The sequence below is a fragment of the Simochromis diagramma genome, unplaced genomic scaffold (genome assembly GCF_900408965.1).
Source record: "Simochromis diagramma unplaced genomic scaffold, fSimDia1.1 OVJJ01000516.1, whole genome shotgun sequence".
Classification (NCBI taxonomy): domain Eukaryota; kingdom Metazoa; phylum Chordata; class Actinopteri; order Cichliformes; family Cichlidae; genus Simochromis; species Simochromis diagramma.
In genome coordinates, this window is record NW_024386938.1 from 211,622 (window position 1) to 231,150 (window position 19,529).

Below are 19,529 nucleotides of genomic sequence, written 5' to 3' on the forward strand. Positions count from 1 at the left end.
CTGCTGGACAGTGTAAGACTGAGTGAAGCAGAGGAATATAGAGAATTATCTTGATAACACTCGAAGGAGGAATGACTAATGGTTGTATAAATGTGTGATTATGGTGTTTGTCCCTGTCGTGTTCAGGTTAGGACTAGTTATTATGTTAAGAGATAGAAAAGCTGTAAAGCATCAGTTTTGTAACAGTCAGGATGTTTGCGCATTATTAACTCCCTGAGGATTAAAAGCTAGTCGCTGAAGCTTTAACAGTTATTTTAAATATGTGCTGATACAGTAAGGTCACTTTGGTAAAGACAGCTACAGCATGTGTGTGTTTGCGCGTTGGAGTTGCTGTCTCCTTTCTCCTTGAATGTGCTGGACTCAAGGCGGGGGGGCGGGCAGTGGGGCCGGTGTTAAATGCTGTCATGGTCCAGCAGCTTGCTGTGTGTGACAGAGAACAGGTGAGAGCAAGCAGGACAAAGGGACTCCAAAGAAATCCTGCAAGAGATCGCCTCTGACATTAGCTCCACATCCTGCTCCCCCTGTCTCCCTTGCTCAGGCTTGCTGTTTGTTTAGGGAAGAGGCGTTCAGGTGAACCGTTACCACGGCACCCAGCTCCGTGGTTGCCAGGCAGCACTTCCTGCTCCTCTCCAGGTTGGGAGGGGCCAGGTATTTTAGGAAATGATAGTGTGAAGAGGAGGAGGAGGTGGCAGAGTGAGAAACAGAGTAATTTATGTTTCTTGGTTTTCTGGCAACATTTGGACACTGAAGCAGCAGCTTCTGCTCTTCTGTTTTCACGTATTTCCTCTTTCTTTCTCCCGACCTCCCCATGCGTGTGTGTGTGTGTGTGTGTGTGTGTGTGTGTGTGTGTGTGTGTGTGTGTGTGCATGTTATTAGGCTAATGGAGTAGTTGGCCAGCAGGTTAGTCTGTCATGGCTAGTTAGCTCTTTAGCCTGAGTGCAGACACACACACATACACACTCACTGAGGCACGCAGACATGCTGACACCCACAGCGTTTCATCCCATTATATCGGCCCTGACACTGACATCCTGTGACTTCTTTCAGGAATTAGCGAAGTTGGAGGAGAGCTGCAAAGGCAGCTTTCCTCCAGTCGGACAGCAGCCAGTAACACAGTCAGTCCCAAGATAATTATAGGCTGAAATGTTTCACTTGTTGTGTTTGATTTCTGATATTATTGAACTGTTGTGTGTTACACAAGCTTTGCAATAATTCTTGTTTTGCATGTCAGGACATCCCGTTCCTCCATAAAAGTCCACGTTCATTCCCACCAGTTTAAGTTGAATAAATCCACTGTTGTTCCAGGCTGTGACTAATCGTATTAAATCATTTTGACCCTCTGACTAATTATTTTCACACTTGCGGCACTAATTGTTTGGACTTAATGTGAGAGCTAATTATACAGAGTTACAGTTTTCTGAAAGTAAACTAAAAGGAAAACAAAAAACGACACAGAACAAAGTTAACATAATAGGTGAGAACCGGGGCCCCGCAGAGTGCGAGCCGTCGCTTTTCTTTTTTCATTCCTGGCCTGTTTTCTCTCCACTGCCTGACACTTTTTTTTTGCAGTGTGCACGGTCGTTATTAGTAAGTAACACCAGCCTACCTCTGTGTAAATAGGCAGCTCATTATTATCATTTGCATTGTTGTGCTTTCAGTTGTGATTAAAGAAGTGCACCTGTGTTGCAGCACAGCAGTAGTTTGGTGTTGCGTAGCGGTTGTTGTGAGCTGTGAGTGTTTTTAACGTGTCCAACAGGACAACGTGTTTCAGAGCTGGAAAAGCGCAGCTGCTCCTGCTAATTTCAACAATAGCTCTGTTCATTTCTGCCTCAGCGAGGTCCCATGTGCACCAGCAAACCCAGGACCTGGCTCATTAATGCTGTTAATTACACCTGTGTTTTTCCTCTTTTAACATGTTTACATATCTGCCGGGAAATGATCCGGCCACAGCTGCATTATCGTAAATGCACTCATTTTGTTTCAAAATCAGTGAATGCGACAAACTAGTGTTTGCTATCAGTAATGTCGGTTACATTTGTGTCGTATTGTTGACAGTAAGAGCAACAGTGACTTTATTTGGAGCTCATATGATTGTTCTTCAGCAGCTTCTCTGGGAAACATTTGTTCCTCTAGCTGATCTCCACTGTGTTGTAGTGCTAGGTCAATATGTTGAGTTCCTTTTTAACACTTAATAACTGCTTAAAAAGTCTGAACTAAAAATCACAAACATACAGGTCGTATTTCTTAAATGTGCTGAAGCTATTCAGTCGGTGGGATTGTTAAGGTGGTAGAGGAAAATGACAGCTGAATGATTTATTTCCTCATGATTTATGTCTCAGTTTTGTGCTCAGCTCTGCTGTTTTCTTCAGTGGTTTTTCATTTTTCAGCTTCCAGAGCTGCTCCTTTAATGGCCACTTGAGGCTGGCTTCAAAAGCGAGTCAGTCCCCGTAGACTTCCATCATAAAGTAGCCAACTTTACAGCATTAAAAACATATTTTTAGGGTGGTTTTGGCTTCTGTGCTTAATTTCCCTTTTCACACAAATCTGGTATATTTTTATAAGTCATCAGTAGTTAGTGGTGTGGCTGCTTTGACTGACAGGTGTGCAACGCAGGCAGCAGTAGGTGGTGTCTGCTTGGCCTCCCCTTTCTTTGTTATTAATCTGGACCTCTTTACTTTGGGTGTGCTGTTTGAGGATTTTAATGCATTTCTAATGGATTACACGACTAAAGTATGGATTGCTGTGTGGTAAAGGTTCACAGAGGGCGGAGACTGCGCGAGCTGTCATAGTCTGAGAACTGGGGTACACCCTGGATAGTTCATCAGCCTATCAGGACTAACACAGAGAGGCAGAAACTATGACCAGTTTAGCATCAGCTTTTAATCTAACAGGCATGTCTTTGGGCTGTGGGAGGAACCTGGAAAGAACCCATGCAGACACAGGGAGAGTGTGAAAAGTGCTGGCAAACAGCCTCAAAGCGCTGTATAAGAACCAGTCCATTTACTATTTACCATTTACCAGTTCAGTTAATTCAGTTTTATTTATATGGCGCCAAATCACAACAACAATAATACAAGAAAACAGAGAAAACCCCAACAATCAAATGACCCCCTGTGATCAAACACTGTGGTGACTGTGGGGAAGAAAAACTCCCTTTTAACAGGAAGAATCCTCCAGTAGAACCAGGCTCAGGGAGCGGAGGTCATCTGCTGCCACAGGTTGGGGGTGAGGGTAGGAAGACAGGATGAAGACATGCTGTGGAAGAGAGGCAGACATGAATAGTAACTAGTGATTAAATGCGTGGTTTCAAGTCTAATCTTAAAAGTAGAGAAGGTATCTGTCTCCTGACTCCAAATAACAAGAGCTTTTAAAAACCTTCTTGTTGTGAGCTGAGACTGAAAACTAATGCTCCGCTGGGCCACCAGTTATTCCAGTTTAATGTGTATTCCCAGCCAGTCTCCAGTTCCAAGTACTAACCAGGCCGGCCCCCGTCTGACATCACATGAGCTCAGATGCAGCCTGGTTGTGCTCGAGTTTTCTTCTTGTTAAAAGGGAGTTTTTCCTTCTTGCTTGTTGTTGGGTCTTTACAATGTAAAGCACCTTGAGGCGACTGTTGCTGTGACTTGGTGCTATATAAATGAATTAAATTGAATTTGTGGGCATACGTAGGCACACACATGTAGGCTTGTTTTTACCTGCGTCTGAAAGCAGTCCAGTGTACTTTCAACCAGTCAAAGCCATTATATTGTACATACAGGTTAGTTGACTACATGTGTTAAAAAGGTTTATTTTGAGCCGATTCAGCTGCATCTACAGGCGAGTAAATGTTGGATGTAGGTGACATTATGACAGCGATGAAGAATCCACCCACGCTGAGATGTCCCCCTCCATCAGTTAAAAGCATTAATCGACTGCTATCAGTGTTTGGGCTGAGAGCCAGCAGTCCTCACACAACTGCCGCCACGCTGCTCTATGTCGGTGTGTGTGTGATGTGTCCAAGAACAAATGAGTGTGTGTGGTTTGAGTGACACAAAAAGAATGGAGGAGGTGAGGGGAATGGAAGATAAATACATTACTTTAAATCACATTACAGCCAAGTACCCAAGGACTCAGCTGCAACACTTAGACACACACACACCTATTACACACTTTATTGGGAACTATTTAGAGTGTCAGTATGCTTTCCATAAACCCTTTTTCAGTACAAAACCAGTAGGTGGAGCCAGAGGATCAAGCAGCATCAGTGAGCCTCGGGTTTTCTCTGTGTTTAAAATAATAAAACAAAACAAATGTGCTCATTATTCTAGATCAGAACACAGTCTGACATATAGCCAGTGTGAATGTCATCATATCAGACTGTACTTCATGATTCTTTGTGATGTTATTGTCGTATATCATAATGAAACAGCTTTTTCTGTCAGTGTAGAGAAACGTAGCTGAACATTTAATCCCTGCAATGTTTTAATATAAGACAAACAAAGTGTGATTTCAACTGCAGGTCTCAGTTTCTTTACATGATAAATGTGTGAAAAGACAGAAAATGTATAAAGTTTTGTTAATTCACAGATTTTTTTTTTTTACATTTAAAAAAAATGTGGACCCACTATAATAAAAGCAGAAATTTCTGTAGTAGATAGTGGAAAAAGTCTTGTGTCATTTGATTATTTTTCTGTGACTTTGGTGTAGTATGAATGCGTGGACTCTTTATCAGCAGGAAAACCTATAAAACTTGTGACAGTTCAGCTATGCACTGGTTCATATTGTCCAAAGCCTTCCAGCGGTCCAGATCGGAGTCTTTGCCAGGCCAATTGTGGCCCCCAGGCCTTATATTTGGCAAAAGTGCATAGAGGTGACGGGAGCATCTGTCACAAAAACAGAAGATTTTATTACTACATGTATTGCTAGCGTTTGTAAGAATAAGACATAGTCTATATAAGTAGCTAAAGCTTGTAAACAGTAGTAAGTGAATGCTGCATCCTGAAGGCATTGCTGCTAGAAAGAGACAGAGAGGACAAGGAATGGCAGCTTTCAGTAAAACATAAAATGAAAGCTTGTGGAAAAGTGTACCAGCAGCTTGTGTGCATAAAGATTTTATTTGAACTACTTCTGTATTCATTTGTGCTATTGATGAATGGCTTTTATTGGTGTAAAGATTGAGATTTCATTTTAATATTTCAGTTAACCCACAGATAATAGAACATGTACAGTTGGGCCCAGGAATGTGAAACCCTATCAAAAACATCTGGAGGTATTTGTTGGTTAGCAGTTCAGACCTGTGTTACCTCCCTTTACTCTTTGTCATTTTCAGATGAGGGCAGATTAGGACATAAAGCACATCAACCTGTAGCCATATTAAACTTCAGGCACAGCTGTATTATATGGCTTTGGCAATTTTGGGGATGCGAGGTATCGGTACTAAGAGAGGTCAGACTTTCTCACCATCAAAACATGACAGGACTGGATCAGTAACTAAGGTTATCTTAGTAACTAAGATAAACCTGAACTTTACAGCAGATGATGGAATCCTGTTTTCTGATGATTGACAGAATTTGTTGCAGCAAGAGTAGAATATAGATAAAAAGACATGAAAGAAATGACACGGCAGATTAAATCAGTAAGGAAATATGATGGAGGAAATATTAAAGTCTCTTGATTTGGATTCCTGCAGTGCATCCTGATCAAGGAGAAGTAGCATTTCATACTTCATCTTTGTGGAGAAGGATTCACAGCAGGATAATGAGCCCAAACACACCTCAAAGCTTTGAAGAACACCAGAAAAGACCTCAGACTTATGCCTGCCATGGACTTTACTCTGAAGCTCAAATCAAAATCACGATTAATTGAACATTTTACCATCATTTTACTGAATAAATACTTATTATTTTGCACAAAGACACACACACACAAGCTGCTCGGGTTGTGCTGTCGGCTCAGTGTTTGAGTTTTCCTCATGGTACTTTTTCTCTAGTGTGTTTTAAAGGGGACAGTACATAACGGAAGTAATAATAACTGAAACAACAAAAAACAAATAACCAACATGGATAAAATGTTCTGAATGTCAGTTTTGATTCGTTTTGTGAACGACTGCCCAGCACTGCCTAAACCCTACTGAACATTAATGGGACCTATTGAAGCTTTACAGACATCACCAGTAGCTGCAGTAACCTGGATTATTGGATGTGAGCAAGTGCTATAAAAAGTTGTCAAATAGGGAAATTTCAGAGATTTAACTCAACACTAAAATGCTTAAGCTGGCATCATTGTTTTGAATGAAATATTTTATTGACATGTGCCAATAGAAACATCTTCACAGACATTCTCAGGCTTTTGGATGCATCTGTGAAAAGTAGTGAAATAAAGAACTCCAACTATACTGTGGCTCTGACTTGACCTCTGGCAGACAGAAGAACAGAAGCCAAGAGAGACATTAAGCATGCTAATCTTTGCAGTTAACTGTCGAGCAGGATCAAATCAACCTGCAGTCCGAGTTTGTCTGCTACGCTGTGACTGGGCTGTAGCTGTTTGGTTGTTTTGAGTGTGAATGCTGAAAAACGCAATTTTGTCTTTTGCAGAAAGACGTCGAGAAGAAGGTCTGAATCATCCGTGTGTCCTTCTACACATGGCCGACTCAGAGGACCCGCTTTAACCCACACACACACACGTACACACACACAGTGGAAGGGCAGGGGAAAGAAGTCCAGGTTCAGCCATCATGAATTCATCACACCCCTCAGGTAAGTCTTCTTCAAACAGCATGATATGTAATTAGTTAACAGTGGTCCTGAATCCTGGAAGCGTAAAACCGCCCAGTTTGGACTGGTGAATGTTCATTTGTTCATGCAGTGTCTGTGTTTAATGTGTCAAAGTTCTAAGCTCCCAGATAAATCCATATGAGCAATGCAAACTTTGGCCTTGTTCTTGTGGTTGGGTTACTGTGCAGTGTGATTTTGTTGTTGCGCTTTGAGCTCAGGTCAATTATACTGAGCGCTGGCTCAATAAGGTGCTGAGTGCTGTGTAAACGCTGTGAGTACGACTAAAAGGCTCGATGCTTCAGTGGCACTTTCTAGCAGATGTTTGGCTCATCTAAGCTGTCAGTATCAAAAGCAGTCATGTCATCATACTGTAGGTAGCTTTACTCCAGCTGCCTGACAGCGCTAAGTGTGTGTGACTTCCTCCTGTGGCAGACAAAGTGTCTCTGAAGCCTGCTCTGTGCTTTATCTACAGTGTTTTCTCAAGTCAGGTCAAAATTTAGATTTGTCCAGGTCAAAACTGACAGCCTTGCAAGACTTGAGCTTATTTTATAGAGCTGTGCTGGTTTGAGAGCTTGTGCCATACTGGGCAGCATGTTTGTAGGTACATCTTGAACAGTTATATTTACTGATTTGTATACTGGCTGTTGCATTAGCATAAGGAGCAAGCTAGATCCAGTTACAGTCTGTTACACTGTGTTTCATCCATCTGCACAACAATATACTGTCTGTGTTAAACATACAAAACAATACTGTGTTTACACCAGCAAAACAGACCTAGGAGGGGTGCTCCCATCCTCATTTAGTATAACTGTGATAATATGCACATGTCACAGTACAGTGTATGATTACATTATTTTGGTTTTCTAGTTACATCATGTTGGTTTTTCCCTTTGTTACACAGATATTGTGATGATTATTATCATCTACACAGATCAAAACACGTCAACCTGATCGTTTTCTAGAGGGAATCGTAAAATACTATTCAGAAAGAATGATTTTGCACAGTTGGCCTTTTTCTATCTGAGCTGCACAAACCCTCCTGAGTCAATCGACACCTCGCCCCTTATAGAACCTGCTCGGTCAGTGTAAATCATATAATCATCATTCACATTCATTGCATGAATACTAAGCAATGGTAGAGATCACCTAAGATATAAATTAGTTCCATTCAAAGCTACTTTTGCTAAAATGCTAATGTTGCTACTATAAAGTTCCCTGAAAATGCTCCTCTTAGTAAATTGAATGTAAATATTTTAATTGGTTGTCATTTAATAAAAGTGAATACGTAACTGTTAGCGAACCTTAACAGCTGTGTTAAAACACAGCTTGTAGCTCAGTCTGTGCATTTGGTGGCTAGCATCGGTATCAATCATTGATTACATGAGTTACATGTGACATGACCATGTTACATGATCGTGTGTTACAAGTATGAAAATGCATCGTGTGGTTGTGTTGCTACGTAAGACATCAATAAATAACTAGAAAATGCATTTTCTGAAGAAACTGCAGTGTGAATGCTGATAGCTGAATGTTTTGAGCTGAAATGAAGCAAATGCTGAATTTAAGTAAAAAATGTTGAATGAGATTAAAAATACAGAAATTTTCACCTGAAAACAAAAGTTGAGAACTGTTGAAAGCTGACGTTCACACAGAAGTTGAAAAGTAGGTGAACATGTTTAAAATGTGAATTAGAAAACCCTGAGTAAAGACAAAAGAAAATTTAGAGTCAGAAAACATCTGAATGAATATGAAACCTTATATTATTTAAATCTCTGAATGACTGAAATATGGGAAAATCCACTAAAGACAACTAAATGTTGTAAGATTCAGTCAGAAAAGATGATTCTAAGTCATCATCTGACTTCAACTGCCGGGATCTGAACCACCAATGAACAATAAGCTTGAATTTAATGGGCCAATCAGAATGCTGTATTTAGCTGGCCTGCAATAACTACTGGCATACTGTTATTCTGTGGCAAAACCCTGTCAAATCTGCTTTGGTGCACCTGTTGAAAAACTGCATCTAAATCCAAGACCATAACTCGTAAAAAACAGCTTTTGAACTGTGAGGATCCCAAGGAATTGTTCTACACAACAGTGTCCCGGGTCATTTACTTCTTTTTCTCCAATCACACTCAATGACTTAATTGCAGTAATAGGTAAAATGAAATCCTCATCATGCTCCTTAGATATATTACCTCCCTCTGTCCTGTCTGGGACTCTCACCAGCATTTGTCCCACATTACTATCCATCATCAACAATTCACTGAGGCAAGGCTGTGTCCCGTCCTATTTTAAACATGCTGAGGTAACCCCTCTGTTAAAAAAACAGAATCTAGATCCTACCTCCCCTAGTAGTTATCGTCCTATTTCAAGATTGCCATTTATAAGTAAATTACTAGAAAAGATTGTAGAAAATCAGTTCAGGTCCTTACTATGCTGATTGCAGATTTTTGACCCTTTTCAGTCTGGCTTTCAAAAGCAGCACTCTACGGAGACCGCTCTCTTAAGGGTCTATAATGATCTACTAATGGCATCTGATGCAGGAAATTGTTCCGTGATCATTTTGCTTGATCTTAGTGCAGCCTTTGACACCATCCACCACAAAATCTTACTCAACAGGCTGAAGGTTCTGGCTGGTGTATCTGGCACTGCCTTAGACTGGTTTTCTTCCTACTTATCAGACAGGGCTTTTTCTGTTAGGACTGATAGGTTCTCCTCTAACACTGCTGCCCTAACTTGCGGGGTTGCACAGGGTTCAGTTTTGGGTCCATTATTATTTTCTTTTTATATGCTTCCTTTAGCTGCCATTATTCAGTATTTTAGTGACCTGTCTTATCATTTCTATGCCGATGACATTCAGCTGTATATGTCCTTTAAGCCTCATCAGCTGGATAGGCTGTCCACCCTAGTCCAGTGCTTAACTCAGGTTTCTGACTGGCTTTCTAACAATTACCTTGTTTTAAACATGAACAAGACAGAGACCATGATCATAGCTCCTCCTGATCTATATTCTAAAATCAGTCAGGTTCTTGCCCCTTTCTGTTCTTCTGCTAAGCCAAATATTCGAAATCTTGGAGTAATATTTGACTCTTCTCTGGGCCTTGACTCACACGTAAAATCTCTGTCTCGTTCCTGTTTCTTTCATTTAAGGAATATTTCTAAATTGCGACATATGGTCTCCTTAGCTGAACTGGAAAAAATTGTCCATGCATTTGTGTCATCGCGTTTAGATTATTGTAATTCCCTGTTTACCAGCTTGGATAAATCATCTCTTTCTCGCCTCCAAGCTATACAAAACGCAGCAGCCAGACTACTAACTCGCTCTAGCAAGCGAGCTCACATCACTCCTATTTTATGTTCTTTACATTGGCTCCCAATAGATTTTAGAATTCGTTTTAAAATTATTGTTTTAACGTACAGAGCACTAAATGGCCAAGCCCCAGATTATTTATCCAAGCTTCTCACAAAATACACTACTGCTCGCCGTCTCCGCTCACAGACTCAGAGTTTGTTGGTTGCTCCCAGAACACGTCTGAAGACGAAAGGGGGCGGAGCCCTTCAGTCTGTGGCACCAAGGCTGTGGAACAGTCTGCCTCTACAACTACGTTTGGTTGACTCTGTGGAATCCTTTAAAAAACAGTTAAAAACTTTACTGTTTAAACAAGCTTTCTGTTGACCAATGCTTTTTATATTTTTAATTTACATTTAAACTCTATATTGTGTATATTGTGCATTTTGCTATTTATCGTACTGTTTATTTTAATCTCTGTGTGCAGCGCTTTGTGACAACCTGTCTATGAAAAGCGCTTAATAAATAAACTTTACTTACTTACTTACTTACTTATCCTTGTGCTGTCAAAAATGTGATGACAGGAGCGGTTTAACAAGTGGGGTCTTTCCTGCTGTTGAGACAAACTCCTGGCTAAAAATACAATGTATTTATATGGGTTGATTAGAAGGTTATCCCCTCTACCTGGATTCACACAGTTCAAAAAGTTTACATCTCTGAGCTTTGGAAAGAGAACAACGATGGCTACGTTTTGAGGGTAAAATGATGGCTGTAGAGCAAACACTGTGGACACAGCAGCAGTTGAAAGAGGTTTTTAACATTAATCTTGGCAGAGTGACAGACAGAGCTCATAAAGCAGGCAGGTGTGAGCCTGGTTGCTATCCGGTTGTTCAGTCTGACGTCACTAGCCGTGTCTGGACCTAAACTCCGCTGCAGGTCCATATATCAAACGATCACTATGGCATTACTGGGAGTTGAAAAAACGTCTAAAGTCTTTCATCTTTAATAAAATGATCAGCGTTCTGCTCTACCAGGTGTAACAATTGAGTTTAACATCCAGGCATCCATGAAAACAGAATTTAGGACATTTAACGGAGTTAGAAGTTAGCAGGGAGTTAGCTCGCTAGCTTCTATCTAAATACAATATAGCATGTCCTGACTGCGGGGTTTTGGAAACAAATTAAAACGTACAGCTCTGTTATCACTTCCAGCATAAATGAAGACAGAAAACTAAACAGCAGTGACGTTTGTAGGGTTACTGAAGTTGGGCTAGCTGGTATATAATGATGTGCTACGTGACCGCTAGCGACACAGCTATGTTAGCATAATATAAACAGTTATGTTTGAGTTATGATGCAGCTGTTATACTGGGCAAAGTATGGGACTAATCCGTGGACAGATGATTATAAGTTGTATTATAATAGCTTTGTGCTAACGATGCTATTTGTTAACTCAGAGCTGATATTTATTTCTTTACATCTTAGTTCTGGACATTATAGATGAAAATGAAAGAAATCAAAACTGAATGAGGATCTGATGGTACGATCACCAGAGCAACCTGCAAATCTAAAGGCAACCACAGCATTTAAATCATTACATTGTGCAAAACATGCTAAATTGAGCATGTGCAATTGTGTGAAAGTGGTTTGGGGTCTTTGAAAGGATGAAAAGTAGTTTTCTTGAAATGTGCTTGTTTAATTTGCTTAGCTAGTGGAGTGTAACTTCAGTGCAGGGCCTCAAATCAAAACCTTGATTAACTGAACAGTTTACAGTTATTGATTGATTATTTTATACACACACACTCATGTCATTTTTCATTCATTGCTCATCTCAACTATAAACAAAAATGAAAATTCGGCCTTGACAATGACACCAGAGCATGCAGAAGGATTTATTAATGCATATCATTTGAATGGCAACAAAAATGCCAGCGTCATGGTGGTGCGAGAGGAAAGGTGAGGGGATCAGCACACGTGATAGAATTCATCCTCTGCACCATAGACTGTGATTGTTTGGACTAAAGGCACATGTGGAGAACTGAGCATCATTGCTATTCCTATGTCAAGCTGCTAGCATGCTGGGAAAGAAAAGCATATATTAATATATTACAAGTCTCTGGGTGTCGTTGCAGACGTGTGCTTTAACGAAAGCAATACGTTTTTGAACACTTGTGAGTCATCTTCGTTTTACATCATCACTGGTAGGTGTATGTTTAAGGGCACTAAATGTTGGGACACATGGCTTATGTCAGAAATCTGAGTGGACCAGGTTGGAGTCTTTAAATCGAGTTGCCGACAGTCCTCATGATTTTAAAAAAATGCTTGATATTTGCTACTGATGGAGTTATTCAGGTGAGGGAGACATTTTTCATTCACGGTGAATGTAACGGCAGCTCCTGCTTTGCTCCATGTGCTGGATCGCTTTGGTTAACTCCGTTCATGTTTGTATATGTGTGAGTAGTAGGTACCTGTGCGTCCTTCTCACAGCTTTTTTGACAGCTTTGTCTTGGGACGAGTGACGGGGTGACTGACTGGCTGTAATTTGGTTGTCATGGATACAGATGTAGTAGATACACGCGCACACGAGCACGCACAGACAGCAGTGTGACTCCAGGGGTTGATGCGCCTCAAATAGAAACGCAGAGATGAGTCATCCGCCAAGCTGCTGCAGTACACACAAACACACACACACACACACACACACACACACACACACACACACACACACACACACACACACACACACACACACACACACACTCACCTTTAGTAGATGTGTTTGGTATGTTAGACCACTGAGATGTCAGACATGTTGCCTGGACAGTTTCATCTGCTACCATAAACACACGAAAGGCTGATTTTAAGCTAACAGCACAAGTCTTTAATAAATAATCATAGTGTTGGATAACACAGCAGCAACACAGCAGCCCATTCAGTTTCAACAAGACAGGACACTTCAAGTTAACTTTCTGTATTTACATTTTCTCCCTTTGCTGTGTATATAGTCTTTACTTGTGAGTCATACTGAGGCAGCCTTAGATCTGCTGGAGGACACAGGGAGCTGTTTACACAGGAGGTGAGGATGATGAGGGAGATGAAGGTGATGAGGAGGAGGTGGGATAGAAGTGATGATAAAATGATTCAAAGAAACATTTCTGGAAAGGAAACAGCAGCGACAGTGGTCAACGCAGAGATGAAAAGCAGACAAATACATGAATTAGACGAGTCCTGAGCTGGTCTGCTGGATTTGTTCGTCTGTTAAATGTAAAATCACTGATTACACAGAGCTCAGTTTGTTCTCCTCTTTTGCTTTTTCTAATCCTTGCACTCTGCATTTGCCAGCAGCTGAGACATCCCATTATATTTCGTTATGAGGACCAAAACCTATTCTTAATCTCTAGCTTCTGTTATGACTGAATACTGAATGGAACAAACAAATACTACAAAGAGCAGTTTCAATGAATAATATCCATGCTGACAGCAAAGTGAGGCGTGTAACTTCTGGTTACAAAGAAGCCTTTGCAGGATTCTCTGTGACAGTTTTCTATTGGAAGTGAGGTGACTGAAAAATGTCCGAAAGAATAGAAAAAATTTTTGAAGCCCGGAGAACGACTGCTCAGGATCAGAATATAAGAAAACAAAAGTCTGGCTCACTGGAAGCAAAATGGGAAGAAATCAGAGGTGACTTAAGACTTATGCACAGTCTTGTAGTTATACTTAATTTAAATTCCTTTTTGAAAATTACATTTTTCAACAAAATGTGAAGAAACTGTTGTGAGTTTGTGTCCAAAAGCGTCTTTGTATTGTGTTTAAGAGATTTTAACGAAAGCCTAACTAGATCTGGCTGTACTTTAACTACCAGCTTTTAACCACAAGATGGTGCAAGTGAGGCGGTGTACTCTTTGTTTAACCCAGCAAGTCCTTAAGACCACAGACGTATTGGCAGCCTGGCAAGTGGCAGATGCTCTTAAAGAAATGGTGGTAGTGAATAAAAAAAGTTAAGCAGCCATCAAATAATAACATCTTAAACCACTAGTAAAACACTGCCCCCTGATGGTGGAAGTTGTAGCTAATTCAAACAAGTGTCTTTAAGGCTTCAACGTTTCTTTTCAATAAAAACTTGTTTAAGGGTTAAGTGAATGAAGCCTCACAAAAACAATGATTAACAATATTGTTAATGCAATTTAACAGCAAGTACAGCTTAAAGCTGCAGAACCATTCGCAGCACCAACCTGATGGTGGTACTAAATGGAACAGTTATCAGTATTCCTCCTCTGGGAGCCATGAATGTTGGCCAATCCTTTGGCTGAATGTTGACATATTTTATTGGTCAGGTGGACATATCGGCCAGCCGGTGGCACTAAATGACCATTCAGCAGATGAGTAGGCTTTATCCTCTTGGCACTGTGGATGCTTGGAGCTGATATCACACTGCGATCTTACACTGACTGTGCCATCCCCCAGTGCCCGCTGCTAGCTAACATAAACACCTGCACGGCCACAATTTGTGCACCCAAAAAAAGGGGGGTCGTGGAGCTAGCAGAGCAAGAAGAGGTCCACAGTGCCCGCCCACACTCTTTGATTGACATACAGTATTTGGCAAGCACAGCACAGAAACATGAAAGCACCCAGCGCCACCCTCCCATCCCCACCCCAGAGCTGCAGGCTTACTGCTCCCTCCTTCTCTCCTTCTCTCCTTCTCTCCCCTCTCTCTGTCTATTTTTATCTCTAGCTCCTCCTCTACCCTAGCAGGCTATTTTCAGCACTGTTCCCCCACCCCAATCGCCTGTGTTTGTAAATGCTTCTCTTCTCTTCTCTTCTCTTCTCTTCTCTTCTCTTCTCTTCTCTTCTCTTCTCTTCTCTTCTCTTCTTCTCGTGTCCTTGCTCCCTCTCCTTTCTATGAAGTAAAATGAGCTGTTGTTGACTTTTCTCTGTATCCGTCTAACTTCCTTTCCACCCAGTGATCTACTTTCAGCCTCTCTCTCTCTCGGTCACCCTCCTCCCTCCGTCTCCTGTCTCTCTGTTGACGTTCATTCAGTAGCTCAGTGAGCGTCTCTCTCACACACACACTCATCAGTGACTCTCAGTCAGTGAATATTAGCCGTCTGACCAGCAGCTGTTTGTGGTCGCTGTGTGGAGCTCCACTATCCTCTGTCTTATGATAAGAGGACAGCGTGCCATCTCCTCTCCTGCTGCTCAGTTTCTCAGTGAGGACTCCAAACTCGCCGTCCCAGCGTTCTTCCATTTCCTTCTCTGTCTGTCATTCTCTCAGTGCTTCGTTCTAATTTTGGAAACATGGAACCTCGGGGAGCGCTCTCCCAAAGCTATTTACGTCCTCGCCTCTCCTCCTCCTCCACCTCCTCCTTGCTCTCCTCCTCTTCCTTCTCTTCCTCCTCCCTCTCGTCAGCCAGGAGGAGAACAGCGTGAGGATTCTTTGATGCACACAGAGCTGGGGAATTGGGCTGCTCCTCTGTCTGTATTTTTATTGTGTTGACGAGGCTGCAGCAGCTCCTCTCGTCGTCGCTCCTCGCTCTCACAGCCTGTGGGTGACTGGATTTTCCCTCGCAGCTGAATGGAAGAAACAAACTTTCTGTTCCTTCCATCTGCAACACACCCCAACAGCACTGGAGCCAGCACTGTGTTTCTGCATGGATCAGGACTCCAGGTGATGTAGGTACAGAGAAATAAACCAAAAGACCACACAGACACTTTTCAGGTGGTCTCCTTTGGCTGTTGACATTTTGATTGATCTGCGAAGCCCAGCGGAGGGGAGGCTTTCTGTGGGCTGCAGCCGAGACGACGATATTAGAAAGGAGGAGTTTGCTCAAAGTGTCGCCCGCTCGTCATCACAACTCGAGCTGAGCAGTCAGAGACGGCAGAAGCTCCAGGAGTCCGATGGAGACTGGATTACACAAGAGAAGCACAGAGGTGTTCGATTATTTTCTTTTCTTGTAATTTGCGGCCGTTCCCCGCAGAAGTTAGTTTTGAAGTTTTCAGTTTAACTGTATGGGTCTACGGCATGCCTGCGTCTCGGATGAAGAAGTGACTGGTTTAACAAAATAAAGCGCCGGCTCTCGCCTTGGCATGCTGTTGCATCCCACCGTGTCAGGATTGTGCGCCATGTTGCAGACCATCTATGAGACTGAGTCCTGTTTTTCCTCCAGCAGCACAGACAGCCACCATCAGCCTCTGGAGCTCCTGAGCGGCAACAGGGGCTCCAGCGCTGCCATGCCCACTGCTGGTGAGTCATCTATGGGAAAGTAGGGGTGGGGGGAGAGGGAAGGTGGGAGGGAGGGAGTGGGGGTGCTGCGGTGTGCTGGAGTTTGATTAAAACTGATGAATAATTTGACGTTTTCTCTCATAAGGAACGCCTGTGTGGTATTTGTGTTGAAGTTTGTCAGCTGGAGCAGCAGCACTCGCAGCTCGCTGAGGAGACGGTGGTACCTGAGTACACTAAGTGCTCGGTGTCCACAGTTTGCGTCAAACTGTGCACTCCACAGATACCTCATACACGTATTTTTAGATTCAACGTGACTTCCCACATCTCGTCTGCATCGTCTTCTCCAGCAAACACATTGAGGATAAATATTGATGGATGTGTTTAGAAATCATAGATTTAAGTAGAATAACTGTGTGCAGGTTTCCAGTGCTAGGCGTCAGTGTTACAACGCAAAAGATACCCAACCTCAGAAAATATCCTGGTTCCATAGTTTATCCCTGCAGTACAGTTAAACAGACATTTTCTCACAATTGGAACCTTTAACTCTTTAAAAAAAATCGAAATATGTGTAAAAGTCTCTCATTTGACATTGAAAGAGAAAGCTCCACATTTTATGTTAAAACAAAAAGAAAAATGAATCAGATTTTTAGAAATAAAGTGCAAGTTGATGAGCCTGACAGAAGGTCAAAGAGAGATGAGATTCTTTGTAAGAAGAATATTTCACTCTTAAAGCAAAAAAGCAGTTCTCACTCTTCTTCACGTTTCTTAGAGAAGAAGGGCAGAAAGCAGTGACAGTGTTTTAATTATTTATTTTTGGCTACTCCTATAATGCCAAACACAAATGTACACTAGTAGGAAACATGGGTGATAAAATGGATTTTCTGAGCTTTAGGTAGAGTAGAACTGGCCAAACAATGGTGCCAAAATGAGGTAAAGCAGTGTTGAAATGTAGCTTGATGACAGCAGGCTGGAACAAAGAGGATGTATATTGACTCTAATCTTCTTTTGGCTGCAGTTACAATGTTGGCTCCGTGCATGTGTGTGTGTGTTCAGAATTAAAGACTTGCAGAGATTGAAGACGCTGTTAATGAAGTAGCTCAAGATTTGTTAGATTTACATGTGTAGTGGCCCAAAATTCCTTTAAATGAAGTAATGAATTTCTTCTTAGATTGCAAAATGAAAACAACTCCTGGATCAACACACCTGATAACCGCCTGTTTGTTTATATCATTATAACTGGTGAACTATGTGCACATCTTAAGCTTCTCAAAAACAGAGAATGTCGCAAAAAAGAACTTAACAAAAGAACTTTCACTTGTACCCTGAAATATATCGAGTCTTCTTTTGTTTGAATTTTGATTATAACTTATAATCAAAGCCAGCCTCTCTTATTATTAGAAGAGATATATTACAACACACAAATGGCCAAAATGTTCAAAGAAATGTTTGTCTGTACACCCATGACTTTACTCCGTTACTCCTTTACTGTGGATTACTGCGTCAGTGCATCGTAGTTGTGGCATTGCAAGGCTGTTATTGAGGTTTCTTTGATAGTGGCTTTTGGCTTTTCTGGATTTTCGAGTTTGGGAGTTTGTCATTTTCATCTAGACAGTACTCCAGAGATTCTCTGTAAGGTTCAGGTCAGGTGAGTTCGTTGGCCAGTTTCATTTTGCACTGTGGGCAAGTGCTAATACCTAGATAAAGATATCAACATCTCGAGGAGACTGTGGATCCTTCACACTGCACTTAAAACACTGGGATATCTTCCTTTAGGTTCTTGAGCCTTGATTTCTAAATCCAATGCAACATTTACTTTCATCTGAAAAGACTTTGGGCCACTGATGAACAGGTAAGACATTTCTCAAGTCTTTGGTTCAGTAGTGGGTTAATCGTAGGGAAGTGACAGATGTAGCATCTTTTCCTGAAGACGTCTGTGCACGGCGGCTCTCGATGCACTGGCAACAGCCTCAGTCCATCCTAAGTTTAGAATCAACTTTTCTTGACCATCATCTCAAGACGTCAGTCACCCAGGCTCCTTTTGGATCTTTTCCTATCACACTTTTCCCTTCCAGTAAACTTTCCATGCTTTGGTACGGCACTCTGTGAATCCTGTGTATCCAGCCTTTTCAGCAATGACCTAATGTGGCTTACTCTCGTTGTTGCAGGCGTCAGTGACTGTAATCTGAACAACTGTCAAGTCGGTAGTTTCCCCTTGATTGTGGTTATTTGTATTCTACTACCGCAAGAGATGCACGACAGTTCTCTTGCTCTAGTAGGCTGGAACTTTATGTAACCACAAAGTAAAAGTTTACCTTTATAAATGAGATTGTGAAAAATAATGAACTTTGTATGATATTCTACCTTAAGTAACAGCAGCTGTCATCTATTGCTATTCCTGTGGTCATTACAGGCTCCTGTTGTATAGATAACCCTTAATGTATTTACCACCAATCAGCCGTATCCTTTTCTCCTATTGGTAGTTGATCCAATCCCTTGTCTCAAAGTTGAAAGTTTAAATTAGTCCTTGCCCACTATGTGTCAGTAAAGGTTATTTTGGCTTCGTAAGTAGCTTAAATTCATTGACGTTTACAACATCAGTGCTCAGTGCTAGTCTGTGTGGACGCATCTGTTCAGTCATGTTTAAATCCACCACTGTCTGTTTTGGTCTCCACCGCCTGTTGTAGGAAATGTGCTCTGCTTTGTTCATCCGATACTTTCTGAACTTTTCCATCTGCTTAACTGTAAGCACTCAATGAGAGCTTTTTGTACTCTAAACTGTTGTCGGATGCTGAAATGACCAAGCAAGATCACAACCGTGAGACTCAACCAGAAGCTATAGAGTGTAAAAACACAATGACGAAATGTACAGTGTTAAACGCTGAGGCCTGCTTCATGGGGGTGATAATTCTTTGAGGTTTCGTTACTGTTACTGGTTCACTTTACATTGTACGTGACCACTGAAGTTGAAATATAAAAACATAACTTGGTGCATCTTTAAAGCTACGTATATTCTGTGGCACAATTAATTGTACCAGATGTTCTCAAGTACTTTCAGCCCAGTGTAACACAACAGACAAGATCCACTGTGGATGACCTACAGTCTGCCATCCCATAATGCTTAACCCACCCATCAGTCTCTATAGCAACACCACACATGTGACTCCTCTCCCTCTCTCTAAGCTTCTAATTTGTCTAAAGTACACACAGCCATTATACTATTTTTACCTCACTCTCCCTCTTCCTCTGCCTTTTCTTTCTCTGCTCTG

The 19,529-nt window shown here is 41.6% G+C and overlaps 1 protein-coding gene across 7 annotated transcripts in view; it reads left to right on the plus strand.

Moving 5' to 3' along the window:
• hdac5 (histone deacetylase 5) overlaps positions 1-19,529 on the plus strand; it is a 61,869-nt gene that overhangs the window by 7,691 nt on the left and 34,649 nt on the right. For 5 of the 7 annotated variants that reach the window (XM_040037195.1, XM_040037194.1, XM_040037198.1 and 2 more), the window contains one exon: positions 6,573-6,734. In XM_040037195.1, coding sequence (XP_039893129.1) covers positions 6,713-6,734 — 22 coding nt within the window. In that variant the 5' untranslated portion in view covers positions 6,573-6,712. Of the gene's footprint in view, positions 1-6,572; positions 6,735-11,287; positions 16,285-19,529 lie in introns of those variants that run through there. The other 2 variants (XM_040037192.1, XM_040037193.1) reach the window with 1 other exon arrangement.